Below are 23,612 nucleotides of genomic sequence, written 5' to 3' on the forward strand. Positions count from 1 at the left end.
GTTACTATGGTAATCTAATTAGTTACTATGGTCATCTAATTAGTTACTATGGTCATCAAATTAGTTACTATAGTCATCTAATTAGTTACTATGATAATCTATGTCACTGCAGCTCAGACGAGCCACCAAGCAGTGTGGGTGGGAAGCGTCTCCACAGACCTGGAAGGAGATTTTCACAACAAAGTTCTAAAGCTTAGTGATGTATCAGATGTATCAGATTATAGGTGGGTTTATTTTGTACCCTTCGCGTTCATATTTAACTGTTTGTTGCGTTTCACTTGATTGTAAAATATGTGGATCGAAAGGGGGTGTGACGATCATATTCTGTCAGTATTCAATGTTTTATCCTTCATAGAAAAATGTAAAGTTACATTACATTTTTTAAGGCGGTCTGTCGTAACGTTTTTAGCATTCAATCAGGGATTATTGGGAGATTTTGTATTGGTGTTCCTAAAAATCAGATATACCGGCCCCCAGACACATTTTTTTCTCTAAATGTTGCCCTCAAGTCAAAATAATTGCCCAAGCCTGTGTTAAAGCATTTTCCTGCTGGAAAATGGGAGTGGAATGAATTTTGGCCTCTGCGGTTTTCATGACTGCAACATTCTTTTTCCCTGTGTTTTTGACGCCATCAAACGCCTCACTGTTTACATCACCATTTCAAATTTAAAGTAAAGAAAAGGAATCTGGCGAGGATCCTCTGTATAATATGAAACTCCTTAAACTTTTCATAGTTCATTCCAAGTAATTTACACAATGTGAATTTGTCTTTAAATAAATGTTCCACAGTGTAGTGTTGAAACGGGCATATTATGTCCAGTGTCTCTCCTACTTTGATACTCATTTGTGTCCCTTACCCAATTTTACCTGATCCTCACTCTTTTTAATTCAGTAATCTGCTCAATACTGTTTTTTTTAATCCCCCCCGCCTCATTTCCTTGTGTTTCCATGTTTCTGCCTGCCAGAACACACCCTCACGGTAGCCCCTCACCCCCGACGGGGACCCCATCACCAGGTCGCAAGGGGAGGCAGCTGCCCCAGCTTCCCGCTAAGAGCAGCAGCATAGAAAAAGGTTTGTTGTGTGGATGTTTGGATTAAAGTCATTGATTTTGTGAGTTACACATTTGGATTAATAGGGAAAGCGTGCAGAGGCTGAGCTTTAAAGTCCAACCCAAACAACTTTTTGTATAAAAAATAATTACACAACCCAAAACCAGTTAAGTTGTTACATTGTGTAAATTGTAAATAAAAACAGAATACAATGATTTGCCGATCTTTCTCAACCTATATTAGATTGAATAGACTGCAAAGACAAGATACTTAACGTTCGAACTGGTAAAACTTGTGTTACTTTTTGGCAAATATTAGCTCATTTGGAATTTGATGCCTGCAAAAGGTTTCAAAAAAGTTGGCACAAGTGGCAAAAAAAAGACTAAAAAAGTTAAGGAATGCTCATCAAACATTTATTTGGATCAAAAGGCTAATTGGGAACAGGTGGGTGCCATGATTGGGTATGAAAGCATGGAATGCTCAGTCATTCACACACAAGGATGGGGCGAGGGTCACCACTTTGTACACAAATGTGTGAGCAAATTGTCCAACAGTTTAAGAACAACATTTCTCAACTAGCTATTGCAAGGAATTTAGGGATTTCACCATCTAAGGTCTGTAATATTATCAAAAGCTTCAGAGAATCTGGAGAAATCACTGCATGTAAGCGGCTAAGCCCGTGACCTTCGATCCCTCAGGCAGTGCTGCATCAAAAAGTAACAGTGTGTAAAGGATATCACCACATGGGCTAAGAAACACTTCAGAAAACCCCTGTCAGTACCTACAGTTGGTTGCTACACCTGTAAGTGGGAGTTAAAACTCTACTATGCAAAGCGAAACCATTTGTCAACAACACCCAGAAATACTGGCGGCTTCATTAGGCCCGAGCTCATCTAATATGGAATGATGGAAAGTGTAAAAGTGTTCTGTGGTCTGACGAGTCCACATTTCAAATTGTTTTTGGAAACTGTGGATGTCGTGTCCTTCGGACCAAAGAGGAAAAGAATTATCCGGATTGTTCTAGGCGCAAAGTTCAAAAGCCAGCATCTGTGATGGTATGGGTGTGTATTAGTGCCCAAGGCTTTGGTAAGTTACACATCTGTGAAGGCACCATTAATGCTGAATGGTACATACAGGTTTTGGAGCAACATGTTGCCATTCAACCAACGTTATCATGGACACCCCTGCTTATTTCAGCAAGAGAATGCCAAGCCACATGTTACAACAGCGTGGCTTCATAGTAATAAAGTGCGGGTACTAGACTGGCCGGCCTTTAGTCCAGACCTGTCTCCCATTGAAAATGTGTGGTGCTTTATGAAGCCTAAAATACCACAACAGACACCACGGACTTGTTGAACATCAAGCAAGAATGAAAAATAATTCCACCTGAAAAGCATCAAAAATTGGTCTCCTCAGTTCCCAAAGGTTTACTGAGTGTTGTTAAAAGGAAAGGCCATGTAACACAGTGTTAAAATTGCCCCTGAGTCAACTTTTTTGCAATTTGTTGCTGCCATTAAATTCTAAGTTAATGATTATTTGAAAAAAAAAAACATAAGTATCTCAGTTCGAACATTAAATATCTTATCTTTGCAATTTATTCAATTGAATATAAGTTCAAAAGGATTTGCAAATAATTGTATTCTGTTTATATTTACGAATTACACATGCCAACTTCACCATGAGGTGGCGACTTGTCCAGGGTGCATCCACCCAGATGCAGCTGGATAGGCTCCAGCAAGCCCAAGGGGAAGGCGGTAGAAAATAGATGCATGGGTAAATAAGAGTCCAGAAAGAGGAAAATATATCAGTGTTTTGGTATGTAGTGAAAGCTTTAACAGATAGCCCAGAAAATATGTTGATTATCGCCAAAAAAACATGTGGTAAGTTGAATTAGTTCAATGGGGTTTTCTGATCTGACAGCATGGTCATTCTCTTAGGGATGCTAGCAGATTACTTCATGCATGAGCTATTATTAATACTTCTTAGTAGAAGCCGCATACAGTATTTCTCTTGCCATCGTTTCAGCCCTTGCAGTTGAAGAGCGAGCCCGACAGCTGCATATGAAAGTGCATTCCTGCCGGCCTTCAGCCTCCAATAACCCTGAGTCGGACCTCAAGACCAAACGGGAGGTAAGCATCACCAGTTTCCTCTCTCAAAAAAACTAACTTCTAAACAATTTGTGATATACTATGACATTTTTGTATATATATTTTGTATATACAGTATATAATGTAGGCCTAATTAAGGTGATATCAGGTAGGACCACTAATTAGAAGAAACAAAAACAGGTGTGACTAATGCTCGTTGCTTATAGCAACAGGAAGCGTAACCAAGGGAGGTTTAGGAAGAATGGCAACATAAATAACCCAAAACATTAACGGACATGTTCTGTTGCAAAAAAAACAAAAAACAAGCCCAAAGTCTCGGAAGTGAGGAGAGAGAAATTTAAAATCTACCAGTTTCGGCGAGTGGAAAGCCGGTGCAGCTGGCGAGGCGGGCGTCCATGAACTGGCCCACACTCGTGGCCGACAAGGAGGAGAACGAACGACGATGTCGGCCATGGGGGCATCCATGAACTGGCCAGATACGTGGCCGACGAGGACGAGGACTTGAGCGTGAGTCAACCTTCAACAGCCTTTGTTATTCATGCCCAGGTCCAGGGCATGGCTGCTGATGGCGCGGGGGCCGGGGTGTCCATGGACTTGACACATTTGCGGTTGACGACAAGTGACTGACGGACGCTTTCGCGCCAGGCAAGCAGGCTGCAGGTGTGAAGGGGATGCTGGCTGCAGGTGTGAAGGGGATGCTGGGTGCAGGTCTGAAGGGGATGCTGGGTGCAGGTCTGGAGGGGATGCTGGCTGCAGGGCTGAAGGTTACCGTATTTCTTTGAATTGCCGCCGGGGCGCTAATTGATTTAAAACCTCTTCTCACTCCGCGCTTACAAAAGGAATGCAGTAAAGGTAAGTATGCGCTAATTATTTTAAAACCACTTCTCACTACAGCACTTACCAAAGGCATGCAGTAAAACTTTGAGTGTGATGTAAGGATACCATCATGAAAAGCACATTTAATGAAAAAAAAAAACATTATTATAGTCTTACCTTTACTTATAAATGAAGTCCATGCCAGCTCCTTCTGATCAAAAGCATCGATAACTTGTTTATAGAAGTCTTTATCTTTCTTCAGTTTTAAAAGTCTCTCTTTCTCGATGGAGATTTTCCTTTATTACCTCCTGCTTCAATCGAAAGTCCAGTTTAGAAAACTGCTATCAGACCGCTGCAATTAGTTGGCCCGGCTCCTCAAGTGCGGGCGACGACAGAATTATCCTCAGTTAACTCCCCCTCCTGTTCTGCTCCGTGGGTGATCTCTTTATCCCACCGCTGCCACCATGAAGTGTTATTTTAAAAATAATACACTGGGTATTTGGGACTGGAACATGCTACGGTAAATTAAGACATAGCTGCTTACTGTTCTTTTTAGCATACCAGTATTCAATAGCTTGGACCTTAAATCCTACTGAATAGCTCTTAATCTTCTTCCCTTTATGCGATTTCAAATTACCGGTATTGAAATCAGCCTACTTCAGTTTGAAAATGATGACAGGGGAAGTGTCACTCATGACGTCATGAGTTTGACCCGACAGTAATTCTAAGTAGGCGCATATTATATGCCCGGCAGAAATTAGAGGAAATACGGTATGCTGGCTGCAGGGCCGGAGGCGAAGGTGGCTGCAGGGCTGGAAACGAAGCTGGCTGCAGGGCTGGAGACGAAGCTGGCTGCAGGGCTGGAGACGAAGCTGGCTGCAGGGCTGGAGACGAAGCTGGCTGCAGGGCTGTAGACGAAGCTGGCTGCAGGGCTGGAGACGAAGCTGGCTGCAGGGCTGGAGACGAAGCTGGCTGCAGGGCTGGAGACGAAGCTGGCTGCAGGGCTGGAGACGAAGCTGGCTGCAGGGCTGGAGGTGATGCTGGCTGCAGGGCTGGAGACGAAGCTGGCTGCAGGGTTGGAGACGAAGCTGGCTGCAGGGCTGGAGACGAAGCTGGCTGCAGGGCTGGAGACGAAGCTGGCTGCAGGGCTGGAGGTGATGCTGGCTGCAGGGTTGGAGACGAAGCTGGCTGCAGGGCTGGAGACGAAGCTTGCTGCAGGGCTGGAGACGAAGCTGGCTGCAGGGCTGGAGGTGATGCAGGGCTGGAGGTGATGCTGGATGCAGGGCTGGAGGTGATGCTGGCTGCCTGGCTTGAGTGGAGATGGCTGCAGGGCCGTTTCCAATGACAGTTGGACGGCGCCAGGACTGAACCTTGTTGCCAATTCTATTAACAACAGAATTTCAGAATTTCTAGGCACAGTCAGGGCATTGAGGGAATCTGGTTTGGTAGTTGCAGGATTACGTCGCTGCTTTTTGCAGATGACGTCGTCCTGACAGTTTTATCTGGCCAGGATCTTCAGCACTCACTGGATCGGTTTGCAGCCAAGTGTGAAGAGACTAGAATGAGAATCAACACGTTCGAGTCCATTTTTCTCGCCCGGAAAAAGATGGAGTACCATCTGCGGGTTGGGTAGGAGACCTTGCCACAAGTAGAGAAGTAGAGGGGGTCCGGTCCGATGACCATGGATGAAGTACTGGCTGTCCAAAGTCGAGACCTAGGATGGACCGCTCGTCGGGACCCAGGATGGACCGCTCGCCTGTGTATCGGTTGGAGACATCTCTACGCTGCTGATCCGCCTCCGCTTGGGATGGTTTCCTGTGGACGGGACTCTCGCTGCTGTCTTGGATTCGCTTTGAACTGAACTCTCGCGGCTGTGTTGGAGCCACTATGGATTGAACTTTCACAGTATCATGTTAGACCCGCTCGACATCCATTGCTTTTGGTCCCCTAGAGGGGGTGGGTTGCCCACATTTGAGGTCCTCTCCAAGGTTTCTCATAGTCAGCATTGTCACTGGCGTCCCACTGGGTGTGAATTCTCCCTGCCCATTGGGTGTGAGTTTTCCTTGCCCTTATGTGGGTTCTTCCGAGGATGTTGTAGTCGTAATGGTTTGTACAGTCCTTTGAGATATTTGTGATTCAGGGCTATATAAATAAACATTATTTGATTGATTGATTGATAGTCACAGGCGGATCGGTGCGCCGTCTGCAGTAATGCGGACCCTCTATTGATCTGTCATAGTGAAGAAGGAGCTGAGCCGGAAGGCAAAACTCTCAATTTACCGGTCGATCTTCGTTCCTATCCTCATCTATGGTCATGAGCTTTGGGTTATGACCAAAAGGACAAGATCACAGGTACAGGAGTGTCTTCCGCCTGGTGGCAGGGCTCTCCCTTAGAAGTAAAGTGAGAATCTCTGTCATTCTGAAGGAAAATGAGATTTAAGTAGTTACTCCTCAACATCGAAAAAGCCAGATGAGAAGATTAGGGCATCTGGTCAGGATTCCCCCTGGACGCCCTCCTGGGGAGATGTTTTGAGCACATCCGGCCGGTACCAGGCCCCGTGAAGCCCTAGAACACATGGTGGAGACTATGTATCCCAGCTGGCCTGGGAATGCCTCGGGATTTCCTGGGAGGAGTTGGACGAAGTGGCTGGGTAAAGGGAAGTTTGGACTTACCTGCTTAGGCTGCTTCCCCAGTGACCCAACTTTGGATAAGCGGAAGAACATGGATGGATGGATGGTATTTGGATCAGCAGCAACAGTGTGGGCACCACGGTGGAGGAGGGGTTAGTACGTCTGCCTCACAATAGGAAGCTTCTGGATTCGATCCTGCACTCGGGATCTTTCGGTGTGGAGTTTGCAAGTTCTCCCCGTGACTGCATGGGTTCTCTCCGGGTACTCCTGCTTCCTTCCACCTCCAAAGACATGCATCTGAGGATAAGTTGATTGGCAACACTAAATTGGCCCTAGTGTGTGATTGTGAGTGTGAATGGTGTCTGTTTATCTGTGTTGGCCCTGCGATGAGGTGGCGACTTGTCCAGGGTGTACGACGCCTTCCGCCCGATTGTAGCTGAGATAGGCTCCAGCGCCCCCGTAATCTTGAAGGGAATAAGCTGTAGACAATTGATGGATGGATGGAGCAACAGTTGCGCACTAATGGCCTGATCAAAATAAGTTTGTGTGTAAACATGTGCAAACTTGACAGTGCATGCAAGTTCACGCCAAATGATCATCCACTTCCTATCTGCAGATGTTCGCAGAACAGCGTCGTAGTAGCGACAACATGTCGGCCAGGTCGTCAGACAGTGATATGAGCGATATGTCGGCACTCTCCCGTGCCAGCAGTGCTTCTCGCCTCAGTAGCACCAGCTACATGTCCATCCAGTCAGAACGCCCAGGGGGACGTTTAAGGTTAGTCCTTTTCTTATAAAGAATGTGATGACCTTCATTTACAGATGCATTTGCTTAAATCCTTTTGTGATTGGAGATCACCTGCTTCTATTATGCATGCTAATAACTGTGCATGTTTTCTTTTCTTTTGCATGCCAACTGATGTTCTTTCCTTCCGTTTGAATTATCTTCCTCTGTGCCATACACACACATGCAAAAACACAAAACTAAAACGAATGGGGACTCAGGTCTAAGTCATTAGAGGAGGAGAAAAAAGACAGGCGGATCTCATGGGGGGTCACCGGAGAAGAGGAGAAGAAGAAGGCAACAGGAAAAAGACGCTTTTCTGAGGAGTTGAAACGCAGGCGACATACTGTAGCTGGTGATACGGGGGAATCAAGGTAAAGATCAATAAATCAATCAGTAGATCCAAGCGACAAGATAATGATGACGAACACTTTAGCGTTTCCTTTAGCGAGTAATGAGAAATAATCACTGCTCACGAAAAGTCAGAGAAATTTCAGCTTTCTGGTTAAATTAAAGAATGAAACAAATATGACCCTAAACCTTTACAGACAAACTTGCACATGTCCAACTGTTAAAATTAGGAATGTCCGATAATACCGGCCGATAAATGATTTAAAATTCAATATAGGAAATTATTGGTATCGGTTTCAATATTATTGGTATCAGTGTCAAAAAGTAAAATGTATGACTTCTTAAAACGCTGCTGTGTAAACCTTTAGGTTTATTGGCGCTGTATTGCCTTTGCGTGCCTGGTCAATCACATAATATCTATGGCTTTTCACACACACACAAGTAAATGCAACGCATACTTGTTTAACAGCCATACAGGTCACACTGAGGGTGGCCGTAAAAACTACTTTAACACTGTTACAAATATGTGCCACACTGTGAACCCACACCAAACAAGAATGACAAACACATTTCGGGAGAACATCCACATGGTAACACAACATAAACACAATCGAACAAAAACCCAGATCCCCCTGCAACACTAACTCTTCCGGGACGCTACAATATACACCTACGCTGCTCAAGGAGAGCTTGTCCCAAATTCCAAGCTGCTGTTTTGAGGCATGTTAAAAAAAAAAATTGCACTTTGTGACTTCAGTAATAAATATGGCAGTGCCATGTAGGCATTTTTTTCCAATAACTTGAGTTGATTTATTTTGGAAAACCTTCTTACATTGTTTAATGCATCCAGCGGGGCATCACAACAAAATTAGGCATAATAATGTGTTAAATCCAAGACTGTATATACAGGTATCAGTTGATATCGGAACAGGTAATTAAGAGTTGGACAATATCGGAATATGGGATATCGGCAAAAAAGCCATTATCAGACATCTCTCGTTAAAATGTTTCAATGATTTTTCAACAGGTGACTTTTTCTAAACACTTTAGGTTTTTATTGTTCTTTTTGGCATTGAAAAACACTACCATACAAAAACAGACAACCATGGCGCGGGATTAGCCCTTGTTCAGCTACATTAAAAAAGGTCTATTGTTTTTTGATTGAAAATTCAAAAATGTTGGTCTTGTCCCAGTTGGGTCTGGAACACTGTCCACCTTTTCCTTTTCTTTTTGAATTCCGGTCCCTGTAGTTATTGGCGATTTGTCAGCATTTTCAATACAGTGGAAATGCTGACATTTCACAAAAAAACGTTCATGAAGTTTGGTTCTTTTATGAATTTATTATGGGTCTACTGAAAATATGAGCAAATTTGCTGGGTCACAAATATACGTACAGCAATTTGGTTGCATGTCCCTTGGCAAGTTTCACTGCAATAAGGCGCTTTTGGTAGCCATCCACAAGCTTCTAGTTGAATTTTTGACCATTCTTTTTGACAAAATTGGTTCAGTTTAGCTAAATGTGTTGTTTTTCTGACATCGACTTGTTTTGTTGCTTTTTGCCTGATTGTAAAATATGTCACTCGCGATGGGATATGACGTTCATATGTTGTCAGCATTCAGTGTTTTATCGGTCATGGTTAATATTGTAAGTCCTACATTCCTTATTTTCGTGTACATTTTGGGTCTCTCATTCAGGAAAAAAAAAAAACCTTAAAATTCCATTCTGTTTTTGCAGGCAGTCTGTCATAACGTTTTTAGCATTCAATCAGACATTATTGTGAGATTTTGTATTAAGTGTTCCTAAAATCCAGACACCTTTTTTTTCTCTAAATTGGGCCTCCCGGGTCAAAATAATTGCCCAGGCCTGGTATAGGGAAAGGCAAGCTGAAGTTACAGAGACAATTTCAGATCGCTGCATGGACAGACAACTCTTACACGGCAGAAATGTCGCAAAAGTCAAGTGTAAAAAGATAGCTAATTGAGGAAATACGGACAGACAGATTTTTTTTGTGTGTTCACCCATAAACAAATCACCTTGTGGACAGACAACTTAAAACACGTACGCACAAAATTGAGATACAGACAGTTTTACAGACACGGGAATTTGGTTACAGATGCAATGATTGAAAAACACTAGAGATGTCCGATAATGGCTTTTTGGCCGATATTCCGATATTGTCCAACTCTTAATTACAGATTCCGATATCAACCGATGCCGATATATAAATTCGTGGAATGAACACATTGTTCTGCCTAATTTTGTTGTGATGCTCCACTGTATGCATTAAACAATGTAACAAAGTTTTCCAAATTAAGAGAACAACTTTGACTCAAGTTATGTAAAAAAATATAACTTATTGAAGTCACAAAGTGCATTATTTTTTTTTAATATTCCTCAAAACAGCAACTTGGAATTTGGGACATGCTCTCCCTGAGATAATCCTGAGACCCACTACAACTATGGGAAGTACTATACTTTGACTTTCACAAAGTGCATAATTTTTTTTTTTTTTTTAAACATGCTTCAGAACAACAGCTACAAAAACAATGAAAGCACACAGCTTCAGTTCAGAGTATACTAGGAGTAATAAAGTAAACAATAACATAGTCTTCCTCTAGTGCAGGAATGCCTGGCATACTGTATGACAGGGAATTGTAAACTGGGCTCAATCTGAGCTGCTGTAACGTATTTGTATGAGTAACACAAATGTGCTGCAAGCTAGTGGTGAGTGCTTGAAGTGGCCTACCAGTCAGCCAGAGCTTCTGAAATGCTGCGTTGAGACAGATCACCTCCGGTCACTGCAAGCTTCAAAGTGTGCGCCATGCAGGGCAGACTATCCACACCAAACTCCACCTTAGTTTTTGCCATACTGTGTGCGTTGTCCCTGACCACAACGTGGGCTTTTGCTTTGGGGTGTTTTTTGTTGTATTTTTGTTTTTTCTCGGCGGAGTCTTTAAGCGACAACTGTGTGGTACTACTTTTTTTCGGTGTTTGCTTTTCATCCATCTTCCGCTTGTATTCATCGTGTACACCTTATGATTCTTGAACAGGTGGGAGATCAAATCACTCGTATTAAAGGAAGACGTCTTAGTTCCTCCTCGCATAAACAACTTTTTGCAGTCATTGCAAATTGCCAATTTTTTTATCCGTCAGACACACATTAAAATAATCCCAAACCATAGACATGGTGTCGTTAGTCAGTCACCGAGCGAGCTTGCTTGTTAGCCACGGCTACAGCACCAGTAACAACACACTCTTGTTGTTGTTATGCTGCGTTCGCGGCGGTTTGATGAGGTCATCAGGAGTCGCCAGTAAACTCCTGTGTTGTGTGTTGGAGAGGAGAGAGGGGAGGGGCTGCTGACTACTTCTCCCTACGTCCGTGTTTCACCGGATATGTAGAAAGTCATTAAATTTACTTTTTGAAACCGATACCGATAATTTCCGATATTACATTTTAAAGCATTTATCGACATCTCTAAACAACGCATTTGTAGATTATGTTGCTACAATAATACTTCCATACAGGTGCACTCCTGGATTATAGAAGTGTGAGAGACAGAAACTAAAAACTAGGCATTGACCATTCTCATTAGAGACTTCATTCTTGTTTTGGCAAATTATGCATCTCTAATCCACGATGATAGTTATTATATCAGAATTAATCAACTGGTTTATGAGTCATCATGAGAAGCACAGACGTACATCTTGTACAAGGTACATTGTGGTTTTTGTCCCAGTATACACATGGACCTTGTTTTTACCTTTGTGTATGCATGATTGTTCTCTGCATGTCTGAGATGCCTTCTTGCATGCATCCTGTGCTTCAAACCTTTCCTTAACCTCCCGACAAGGGGCAGGAGAGAGCTCCTAAACTAGCATCCTCCATTCTATAAGAGGTTGACACCGTGTAGATGCCTCTGGGGACAAGTGCAGAGTTGCCAGGATGTCCTGTAGAATGCAGCAGCTTATCCGAACCCCTAGGGGACAGCATCAGTCACCTAATGGCTTCTCTCAATGCCGAGCTTTGAGCAAAATTAACTGGAGTGAAGGCATCCTAGCTTCTTCATATGTTGTATAAACTTAACTTCTAAAGGGTACACTTTTTTATTTTAGCAGTAGCTGCTTTTTTTTTTTCTTTTTTTTTTTACACGGAGCAATAATGTTTTTCAAGACATAACCTGTGTGTATATATACATACACACACACACACATACATACATACATACATACACACACACACACACATACACACACACACATACATACATACATACATACATACACACACACACACACACACACATACATACATACATACATACATACATACACACACACACACACACACACACATACATACATACATACATACATACATACATACATACATACATACATGGCAGAAACATGTAGGCCCATTTGAACAATAATAAGTAATGTACACTGAATTAATTGATTCATCTTATTCAGCATGTATTTAATAAATTATACATTTCTATCATCTTAATTGATTAATCTTTAATCTACATTTTCTATTAACTTGTAACTCAAATGTCCTTTTTTTCCTATACCCATATTTACATAACATTGTTTTAATGTTATTTTTCCACTTTTTATTCTTCTTTTCTTATCCTTTATCACTGCACAAGCTATACCATTTTTTAAATATTGAATTATTCTTTCGTTTGATCAAGGTGAAAATTACAAGCAACCTTTACCTATAAATCTGAAATTAATACATCTTAAATGACATGTTATGCGAATTTCACCCTGCAATTTTTTGTTAAATAAGAATAATTTTTATTAGCAGTGTAATATTAATAACATTTTTATTATGTATTACATTAAAATGAACGTGAAGTTTTTAAACTTTTTACAAAAAACCGAAGCTTGTGCCAGCTAACTTAGGGTGAGAGGCAGGGTGAACCCTAAACTGATCACTTGTCAATCACAAGACTGACCAACAAACCGAAAGCAATCTAATGATGAAGTTGTCTGTGTAGTTAGTAATTAATGAAATACATTTTAAGTAAATAAATAAAAATGTTTTTTGATTTTTTTAGTCGGGCTTACCAGTGGCCCGAATTTTGGATGCTGGCGGGCTGTATCTTGCCCGCGGGCCGTAGTTTGAGGACCACTAGGATTGATTTAAAAAATTGCTATTAAAAAAAAGAATAAATTCTTTTCTTTTGTCTTTTTTTTTAGTCTGACTCAAATTTAAAAAATGTAAACATTTTTTTTACCCAAGACCACTCAAGCCCGGCTTTTGGACACTAACAGGCCGTATCTGGCCCGCGGGCTATAGTTTGTGGACCTCTGATGGATTAAAAAAAGTATAATAAAAAATAATAAAGAATCATAAAAATCTATATATATTTTTTTTTTTTACTCTGAACTACCCGTGGGCCAGATTTTGGACGCTAGCGGGCCGTATCTAGCGCGCGGGCCGTAGTTTGGGGACCACTGGGATAGATTTAAAAAATTACTATTAAAACTAAATAATACATTTAAAAAAATATATTAAAACGAAATAAAAAATAAAATATATATGTATTTGTATTTTGTTTATATTAAAACATTATAATTGAAATTAAAAAAAATTAAAAAATATATTTTTTTGTTTACTCTGGACTACCCATGAGCACACCTGGGATCGATTCAAAAAATATATATATATATTTTTTTTTTTACTCTGGATTTACCGCGGACAGTGAAGTGAATTATATTTATATAGCGCTTTTTCTCTAGTGACTCAAAGCGCTTTACATAGTGAAACCCAATATCTAAGTTACATTCAAACCAGTGTGGGTGGCACTGGGAGCAGGTGGGTAAAGTGTCTTGCCCAAGGACACAACGGCAGTGACTAGGATGGCTGAAGCGGGAATCGAACCTGCAACCCTCAAGTTGCTGGCACGGCCACTCTACCAACCGAGCTAAACCGCCCCGGATTTTGGACGCTGGTGGGTCGTATCTGGCCCGCGGGCCACTCTGGGATGGATAGAAAATTTACAATTAAAACTAAATAATACATTTAAAAAATATGTTTATTATATTTAGTTTATATTTATATACTTTTGAAAAATTATAATGAAAAAAATGAAGAAAAATATATTTGTTTTTGTTTACTCTGGACTACCCGCGGGCTGGATTATGAGTACACCTGGGATCGATTAAAAAATTATTATTAATTTAAATAAAAACAAAAATTTTTATTTTTTTTGTACCATGAATTTCTCGCGGGCAGGATTTTGGACGCTGGTGGGTCGTATCTGGCCCGCGGGCCATAGTTTGGGGACCTTTGGGATCAATTTTTAAAAAAATACAATTAAAACTAAATAATAAATTAAAAAATATGTTTATTCATATTTTGTTTGTATATATAAAAAAATATATAATAATATAAAAAAAGGAAGAAAAATCTATTTGTTTTTGTTTACTCTGGACTACCCGCGGGCCGGATTATGAGTACCCCTGGGATCGATTAAGAATGTTATAATTAAATCAAATTAAAAACTATATATACATTTTTTTACTCTGGACTTCCCGCAGGCAGGATTTTGGACGCTGGTGGGTGGTATCTGGCACGCAGGCCATTATTTGGGGACCTCTGGGATAGATTAAAAAAATTACAATTAAAACTAAATAATAAATAAATAAATATATATATATTTATATATTTTTTATACTTATATATATTAAAAAAAAATTCTGACCAAAAAAATATGAAGAAAAATATATATGATTTTGTTTACTCTGTACTACCCGCGGGCCGGATTATGAGTACCCCTGGGATCGATTAAGAAAATTATAATTAAATTAAATTAAAATATATTTATATATTTATTTTTTTCACTCTGGATTTCTCGCGAGCAGGATTTTTGACGCTGGTATCTGGCCCGCTGGCTATAGTTTGGGGACCACTGGGATGGATAAAAAAAATTATAATAATAAAAAATAAATACAATAAGAAAATGCATATATATATATATATATATATATATATATATATATATATATATATATATATATATATATATATATTTTTTTTTTTTTTTTTTTTTTTAATCAGGACTATCTGCGGGCAGGATTTTGGACGCTAGTGGGCTGTATCTGGCCCGCGAGCCGTAGTTTTGGGTCCCCTGAATAAAGTAATGAATGTTTCTCACCAACTAACCTGTGAAGGAAGGCGGAGTACACAGAAGTTTGCAGTATTTGACATCACCGCCGTCATTCGACGTCTTCTTCCTGCAGTCGGCAGATGCGTACATCGGCGGGACGCAGCATGCTGAAGAGCTCCAGCGTGAGCGGCGAGATCTACAGCCAGGAGCGCACTGATGGCAGCCAATCAGACACAGCGTTGGGCACAGTGGGCGCAGGAAGCAAGAACAGAAGATCCAGTCTGAGCGCCCGGGTGGTGGCCATTGTCGGCAGCCGCAGGAGTCGCAGCACTTCTCAAATCAGTGGCCCTGGTGAGTTGGAAAAAAAATGTTAATTTGGAACCCAACTTCTCTTAGGAATTTGAATATAATCTGCATTTGATGCATGATTTTGAATGACATCTATCATTTTTAGTTAGAAAGTCACAATATTGTCATTTGTCTACATTCCCAATAGCTCTATTCACTTGTGTTGGAAAATAAGATCAAATCCCGTAAATTTTGGCTTGGATGCCATTATTGTTATTTACTGTAAGCTTTGCGTACTTGTAGACTCACGGATATACACTCTGGAAGCCAGTTGTGCAGGGTTAAACAAAGGTTTGATGTTTTCAATCGTTACGTTTGTCCAGACTTTTCAGTCTCACCGGTCTTCCTCCCCTTCTGCTACCGGCAACTCACTGTTAAAGACAAGAAGTGATTAGATTAACACATAACACCTGTGAAATCTTATCACCTGCCATCTGTGTCTCGCCGTCAACACATCCCCTGCCTGATTGAAAATTTTATTAGTAGATTGCACATTACAGTAGATATTCCGTACAACTGACCACTAAATGGTAACACCTGAATAAGTTTTTCAACTTGTTTAAGTCGGTGTCCACATTAACCAATTCATGGTAATGATGATGGTGCTCGCCCTTAGTTGCTTGGAAAGCGGCGGTGACTTTTCCTCCTGTAAGCAGCGCTGACTACACCCCCTCCCACATTGACATTAACCCCTGACTATCCCCCAACTATGGTGAATGTTGTACAGTCATGGTCAAAAGTTTACCGTAGTTTTCGGAGTATAAGTCGCTCCGGTTGTAAGTCGCACCGTCCGAAAATACATAATAAAGAAAGAAAAAAACATATATAAGTCGCACGGGAGTATAAGTCGCATTTTTGGGGGACATTTATTTAATAAAACCCAACACCAAGAATAGACATTTGAAAGGCAATTTCAAATACATAAAGAATAGTGAACAACAGGCTGAATAAGTGTACGTTATATGACGCATAAATAACCAACTGAGAAGGTGCCTGGTATGTTAACGTAACATATTATGGTAAGAGTCATTCAAATAACTATAACATATAGAACATGCTATACGTTTACCAAACAATCTGTCACTCCTAATCGATAAATCTGATGAAATCGTATACGTCTAGTCTCTTACGTGAATGAGCTAAATAATATTATTTGACATTTTACGGTAATGTGTTAATAATTTCACACATAAGTCGCTCCGGAGTATAAGTCGCACCCCTGACCAAACAATGAAAAAAACTGTGACTTATAGTCCGAAAAATACGGTACATACACTTGTAAATAACATTGTGTCATGGCTGTCTTGAGATTCCTATAATTTCTACAACTCTTATTTTTTTGTGATTGGAGCACATACTTGTTGATCACAAAAAATACTTGTGAAGTTTGATTTTCTGAATTTATTATGGGTCTACTGAAAATGTAAGCAAATCTGCTGGCTCAAAAGTATACATACAGCAATGTTAATATTTGCTCACATGTCCCTTGGCAAGTATTGTGGCCAAACAGCTCAATTTTTGTTTCATCTGACCACAGAACTTTCCTCCAGAAGGTCTTATCTTTGTCCATGTGATGTCAGATGAAACAAAAATTTAGCTGAAGTTGTAGAAATGATTGGAAACTCAAGACAGCCATGACATTATGTTCTTTACAAGTGTATGTAAACTTTTGACCACTACTGTAGGTTCCACTGTATCAACAGAACACATATAGCATGCACAAGGTCATATGTAAAGTATATTATTCTCAATTGCACAACACTAAAATTGTACCAGAGCAGCAGCTTTCCTTTGTTTACCCGTTTTCTTTCTTCTGGTAGAATTTTTGACCACTCCTCTTGACAAAATTGGTGCAGTTCAGTTAAATTTGTTGGTTTTCTGACATGGATTTGTTTCTTCAGCATTGTCCACATGTTCTCAACGGAGTTTAAGTCGGGACTTAGGGAAGGCCATTCTAAAACTTTAATTCTTGCCTGATTTAGCCACCACCACCATGCTTGACGGTAGGCCTGGTGTTCCTGGGAATAAAGGCCGCACCTTTTCTCCTCCAAACATAATGCTGGGTATTGTGGCCAAACAGCTCAATTTTTGTTTCATCCGACCACAGAACTTTCCTCCAGAAGGTCTTATTTTTGTCCATGTGATGTCAGATGAAACAATAAGTGGCCACAATACTCAGCAATATATTTGAAAGCGAAACAGTGAGGCTTATAACCGCAGGAACACCAAACCTGCCGCCAAACATGGTGGTGGTAGTATTATGCTCTGGGCCTGTTTTGCTGCCAATGGAACTGGTGCTTTACAAAGAGTAAAATGGACAAGGAAATAGGAAGATTACCTCCAAATTCTTCAGGACAACCTAAAATCAGTTGCTGGTACTGTATGTGCATCAGGCACACATGTGGTGGTATTTGATTGGCACAACATAATGCATTACATGTAATGATTTTCTACTTTGTGTATTGACACGGTAGTAGGCTATAGGATTCATGCGTAACGTAGGTTGGCTCATAGAATTGCACTCCGCACTGAAAGATGGTGATGTGCGTACATGGAAGAGAATGTCATGTTGGATGCAACATGGGGTTACGCTAAACAAAATGTGGAGGTCATTTTACTGTTGGCCTTTGCTTGCCATTAAATTAGGCCTGTACGATATGTAATATATTATATTTTATTATCTATAATTACCGTGATGAGGTGGCGACTTGTGCAGGGTGTACCCCGGCTACCGCCCGAATGCAACTGAGATAGGCTCCGGCGACCCCTCACGACCCCAAAAGGGACAAGCGGTAGAAAATGGATGGATGGATGGATATGTATAAGTATTTCGATGGTGGTCCGTGCGGTCAAACTAGACATTTTAGCAGGGTAATGCCAACAATCGGTCAAGACTCCTGAAGAAAATATTGCCGCGTAACTTTACAAATACTTTTGGCTAATCGACATCACTAAAATGTGGCATAATTACTTAGTAAACCATCTTGCAAGAAGCATAAAGAAGAGAAATGTGTCAATTGCCATTTGAAGTTCCTTGGAGTAGGATTCGGATTAGTAGGATTTTTATTTTGACAAAAGAAAACATGTTTGAAACGTATGATGATATAATATTAGAGATGTCCGATAATATCGGCCGATAAATGCTTTAAAATGTAATATCGGAAATTATCGGTATCGGTTTCAAAATTATCTGTATCGATTTGAAAAAACAGTAAAATGTATTAATTTTTAAATCGCTGCTGTGTACAGGGACGTAGGGAGAAGAACAGAGTGCCAATAAACCTTAAAGGCACTGCCTTTGCATGTTGGCCCAGTCACATAATATCTACGGCTTTTCACACGCACACACAAGTGAATGCAAGCATACTTGGTCAACAGCCATACAGGTAACACTGAGGGTGGCCGTATAAACAACTTTAACACTGTTACAAATATGCGCCACACTGTGAACCCACACCAAAATAAGAATGACAAACACATTTCGGGAGAACATCCGCACAGTAACACAACAGAACAAATACCCAGAACCCCTTACAGCACTAACTCTTCCGGAACGTTACAATATACACCCCCCATGCTACCCTATAACCCCGCTCACCTCAACTTCATCATGCTCTTTCAGGGAGAGCATGTCCCAAATTCCAAGCTGCTGTTTTGAGGCATGTTAAAAAAAATAATGCACTTTGTGACTTCAATAATAAATATGGCAGTGCCATGATGGCATTTTGTTTATTTATTTTGGAAAACCCTGTTACATTGTTTAATGCATCCAGCGGGGCATCGCAACAAATTTAGGCATAATAATGTGTTAATTCCATGACTGTATATATCGGTATTGGTTGATATCACTATCAGTAATTAAGAGTAGGACAATATCGTATTATTGGATATGGGCAAAAAAGCCATTATCGGACATCTCTATTGGTCGCATATTGGATACTATAAACGTTTAAAAGGTTTCTGCAGTGCATATCTTTTTTTTATTGTCAAAAATGGACAAAACTAATACATTTGGTAAGAAAACATAGGGTACTTTATTGATGCAAGGTTTTTTCCATGCGTTCAAGGGCCATATAAAATCATGTGGAGGGCCAAATCTGGCCCCCAGGCCTTGAATTTGACACCTGCAATGTAGACAGAGTCGCCGCCATACAGAATTCTACTTCTGTAGATAACGTAAGGACATAATATGGGGTTAACTCTACTGTATTTTTGAAAATATGCAGTACAGTATTATATTACTATTATATTACAACCTGAGATAGGTAGGTCGTTAGTTCAAATCCCGGCCGAGTCATACCAAAGACTATAAAAATGGGACCCATGACCTCCCCGCTTGGCACTCAACATCAAGGGTTGGAATTCGGGGTTAAATCACCAAAAATTATTCCCGGGCGCGGCCACCGCTGCTGCTCACTGCTCCCCTCACCTCCCAGGGATGGCAAAAAAAGACATGAGCAGATACTTGGCTCCACAACCTTTTTTTTCCTTTTTGTGAGGGTTAATGATTCATTCTTCATATAAATGGGAATATATCAACATCCTAACAGTCTGTGTCTTAGTGACAGCAGACATTGTACAGTAAATGGAATTGTATTATGTTTGTTGGCTCTCATGAACTCTGCAGCGAGTAACAATTAGAGACGTCCGATAATGGCTTTTTTACTGATATTCCGATATTGTCCAACTCTTAATTACTGATTACGATATCTACCGATAAATACAGTTGTGGAATTAACACATTATTATGCCTAATTTTGTTGTGATGCCGAGCTGGATGCATTATTACAACTGTGTGTATAATAATCTATATTCAAGTGACTCACACGATGAACTGTTGTGCGTATTGTCCAGCTACCCGGTAACATTTTTTGGGGTTTATTTTGGGTAAGCATATCGAACTAGCACAGCTCCAAGTTTCACATTAATAGCGCCAAAGTCACACCAACCGCATTTTCTCGACTTCCGTCTTCTCCAATGTTTCATCCTGTGATCTTGCAAGCTTCTATTAGCAGCAGTTCATCCTCTGTATATTCAGCTTCAAAAAGATAAGGTTACGAATCCTCATTTGTCCAAAAAAAATAGTCGTCTTTGTTGTCTCTTACCAAGTCTGCCATGATTAGAAAACACTAGAGATGTCCGTCAATAATTGGTACTTTAACTTTAACTAAATATGAGCAACTCATACTCTTATTTCAAATAAGACATATATTTTTGGTTCATTGTAGTCTCGGCTGATGCGTTTTAAATAAACTAAAGTCCAAATCCTGCATAATTCTTCCACTTTCAAACACATCAAGCGTTAATTCCGTGTCACAGAGTTGAAATGCGTGCCCCATTAGTACGCTGATGCACAATAAAAATGATTTGTCCAGAGGAGCAGCCTGTATTAGCAAAACTGCAAATGTGCCTTGTGTTCGTTAAAACCCCTCATCCGAGTTGCCCTCCATGTGCGTTATGAAGACAAACTACTAAGTGATATGTTTCGGAACTTTATGGGAACACGGTAGGCTGCTGAGAGCGCCTCAGAGAACGGCTCCCACTCCCTCTTAATAGACTTTGTTCTCGTTCAGACTCTCTGCGTCTCCTTTCTTTGGAGACAACATAAAAAAGCAATTTGACAACATTGGGCCTGGAGGGGTGTGTCTAGCCATTTCTCTCTGAGAGATAACAAGTAGAGATGCTGGGAGATGTGGCTCAGTTAGAAACCATCATGGATGAGAGCAAAAGCAAGTACGGGGCATTAGAATTAAAGTCCATAACTGTGTTTTACTTTTTCTGTTTTAGTGCCAACATACCGAATCACTGGGCGTACAAACCTCAGTCAGTCAGATTTTTTACTTGTTTTTGTACCCAACAATACCCTGTTTACTATTGACCACTCAATAGAGTCATACCACAGACTATAAAAAAAATGGGATCCATTACCTCCCTGCTTGGCACTCAGTATCAAGGGTTGTAATTGGGGTTTAAATCATCAAAAAAAAATTCCCGGGTGTGGCCACCGCTGGTTCTCACTGCTCCCCTCACCAACTAGGGGATGGCTCAAATGCAGAGGACAAATTTCAGCACACCTAGTGTGTGTGTGACAATCATTGGTACTTTACTTTAACTTTAAATGACAGTAAAAAAACTAAAAGTATGGGTGTATCAATCAATCAAAGTCTATATAAATATAGCCCTTAATCACAAGTGTCTCAAAGGGCTGCACAAGCCACAATGACATGCTCGGCTCAGATCCCACATCAGGGCAAGACAAAAAACACACCCCAATGGGCGAACGGTGCAATGGATGTCTAGTGGACTAATACTGTGAGAGTCCAATTCAAAGTGGAGCAGAGCAGAAAAAAGACGGCAGATCAAGTGGTCTAAAATGGGTGGTCTGTTTAAAGGCTAGCGTGTACAAATGAATTTTAAGATGGGACTTAAATGCTTCTACTGAGGTAGCATCTCGAACTGTTACCGTTAGTACTCCAGAGTACTGGAGTCCGAATAGAAAGACGCTCTATAGCCCACAGACTTTTTTGGGGGCTCTGGGAATCACCATCTTTGGCAATGCATCAAACAAGACACCATTTTACATGTTTAGGGTTAGAGATGTCCGATAATGGCTTTTTTGCCGATTTTGTCCAACTCTTAATTACCGATACCGATATATACAGTCGTGGAAGTAACACATTATTATTCCTAATTTTTGTTGTCATGCCCCGCTGGATGCATTAAACAATGTAACAAGGTTTTTCCAAAATAAATGAACTCAACTTATGGAAAAAAGTGCCATATTTGTTATTGAAGTCACAAAGTGCATTATTTTTTCTTAACATGCCTCAAAACAGCAGCTTGAAATTTGGGACATGTTCTCCCTGAGATAATCCTGATACCTATTACAACTATGAGAAATTCTATAATTTGACTTTTACAAAGTGCATTATTTTTTTTTTAAACATCCCTCAAAACAACAGCTACAAAAACAATCAAGGCAAACAGCTTCAGTCCAGAGTATAATATAGTAATAAAGTAAACAATAACATAGTCCTCATTTAGTGCAAGACTGTGTGGTACTACTTTTTTTCGGCGTTTGCTTTTCATCCATCTTCCACTTGTATTCATCGTGTATCTCCTTATGATTCTTGAAGAGGTGGGAGATCAAATTTCTCGTATTAAAGGAAGACGTCTTGTTTCCTCCTCGCATAACCAACTTTTTGCAGTCATTGCCAATTGCCAGTTTTTTTATCTGTCAGACACTTTAAAATAATCCCAAACCATAGACATGGTGGCGTTAGTCAGTTACCGAGCGAGCTGGCTTGTTAGCCACGGCTGCAGCACCGGCAACAACACACTCATGTTGTTGTTATAATAATAATAATAATAATGGATTAGATTTATATTGCGCTTTTCTATTGTTAGATACTCAAAGCGCTCACAGAGAAGTGGGAGCCCATCATTCATTCACACCTGGTGGTGGTAAGCTACATCTGTAGCCACAGCTGCCCTGGGGTAGACTGACGGAAGCGTGGCTGCCAGTTTGTGCCTACGGCCCCTCCGACCACCACCAATCATTCATCCATCATTCATTCACCAGTGTGAGCGGCACCGGGGGCAAAGGGTGAAGTGTCCTGCCCAAGGACACAACGGCAGCGACTTTGATGTCAATAGGTGGGAAGCGAGCCTGCAACCCTCAGGTTTCTGGCACGGCCGCTCTACCCACTACGCCATGCCGCCCGCTCGCGGCGGTTTGATGAGGTCATCAAGCGTCGCCAGTAAACCTCAGATGCTGCAGTCGTGCTGCAACACCTGTGTTTTGTTTGAGAGGGGAAATGGGAGGGGCTACTGACTGGGAGACGCTACTGCTCCCTACGTCCGTGTATCGCTCCGTACAGCGGCGTTTTAAAAAGTCATTGATTTTACTTTTTGAAACCGATACCGATAATTTACGATACTACATTTATTGACATCTCTATTTAGGATACTTTTTAAGTTTCAGGTAAGTTGATGAAATGTTTAAAAATAAAAGAATTCACCTTTTTTTTGTTAACATTATGACTTTGCTCGCAGAAGCCAAGACGAAGAAAGAAAAAGGCATACCCATCCAGAGGAGCACGGAAACTGGGATGGCGGTGGAGCTGACCAGGAACATGAGCAGGCAGCCCAGCAGGGAGTCCAACAATGGCAGCATGAACAGCTACAACTCAGAGGGGAAGTCAGTAACTTTTCTTATCGTCACTATCACACTTTTTGTAATTGAGTATAAGCTCACTTGCAACATGGCATTAGAGAAAAACATAGTCATACATAGCGAAATGAGGCAATTCCTTTAGTAATTGCGTGTGAATTCTCCAATGCTGAAGTTAAACTGACATCCTGGAATTTTTTTAGAATTGTTAAAGTAGAGCACACAATTCCCAA

At 40.7% G+C, this 23,612-nt stretch overlaps 1 protein-coding gene and 1 long non-coding RNA gene across 27 annotated transcripts in view; one reads left to right on the top strand and one right to left on the bottom strand.

Annotated features, from left to right (window-relative positions):
- rims1b (regulating synaptic membrane exocytosis 1b) overlaps window positions 1-23,612 on the top strand; it is a 225,161-nt gene that overhangs the window by 187,786 nt on the left and 13,763 nt on the right. For 24 of the 25 annotated variants that reach the window (XM_061907362.1, XM_061907397.1, XM_061907431.1 and 21 more), the window contains 6 exons: window positions 966-1,072; window positions 3,076-3,179; window positions 7,222-7,382; window positions 7,610-7,762; window positions 14,992-15,209; window positions 23,262-23,406. In XM_061907362.1, the coding sequence (XP_061763346.1) occupies window positions 966-1,072; window positions 3,076-3,179; window positions 7,222-7,382; window positions 7,610-7,762; window positions 14,992-15,209; window positions 23,262-23,406 (888 nt within the window). The remainder of the gene's footprint in view (window positions 1-965; window positions 1,073-3,075; window positions 3,180-7,221; window positions 7,383-7,609; window positions 7,763-14,991; window positions 15,210-23,261; window positions 23,407-23,612) is intronic. The other variant, XM_061907409.1, reaches the window with a different exon arrangement.
- The window catches only part of LOC133557235 (uncharacterized), a 90,682-nt gene that overhangs the window by 37,890 nt on the left and 29,180 nt on the right, over window positions 1-23,612 (bottom strand). The window contains exons 3-4 of one of the 2 annotated variants that reach the window (XR_009807733.1): window positions 15,456-15,577; window positions 14,915-15,206 (exon numbers count right to left, since the gene is read on the bottom strand). This is a non-coding gene — a long non-coding RNA (uncharacterized LOC133557235). Of the gene's footprint in view, window positions 1-14,914; window positions 15,207-15,443; window positions 15,578-23,612 lie in introns of both variants that reach the window. The other variant, XR_009807735.1, reaches the window with a different exon arrangement.

The sequence above is a fragment of the Nerophis ophidion genome, linkage group LG01, assembly GCF_033978795.1.
Source record: "Nerophis ophidion isolate RoL-2023_Sa linkage group LG01, RoL_Noph_v1.0, whole genome shotgun sequence".
NCBI classification, from domain to species: Eukaryota; Metazoa; Chordata; class Actinopteri; order Syngnathiformes; family Syngnathidae; genus Nerophis; species Nerophis ophidion.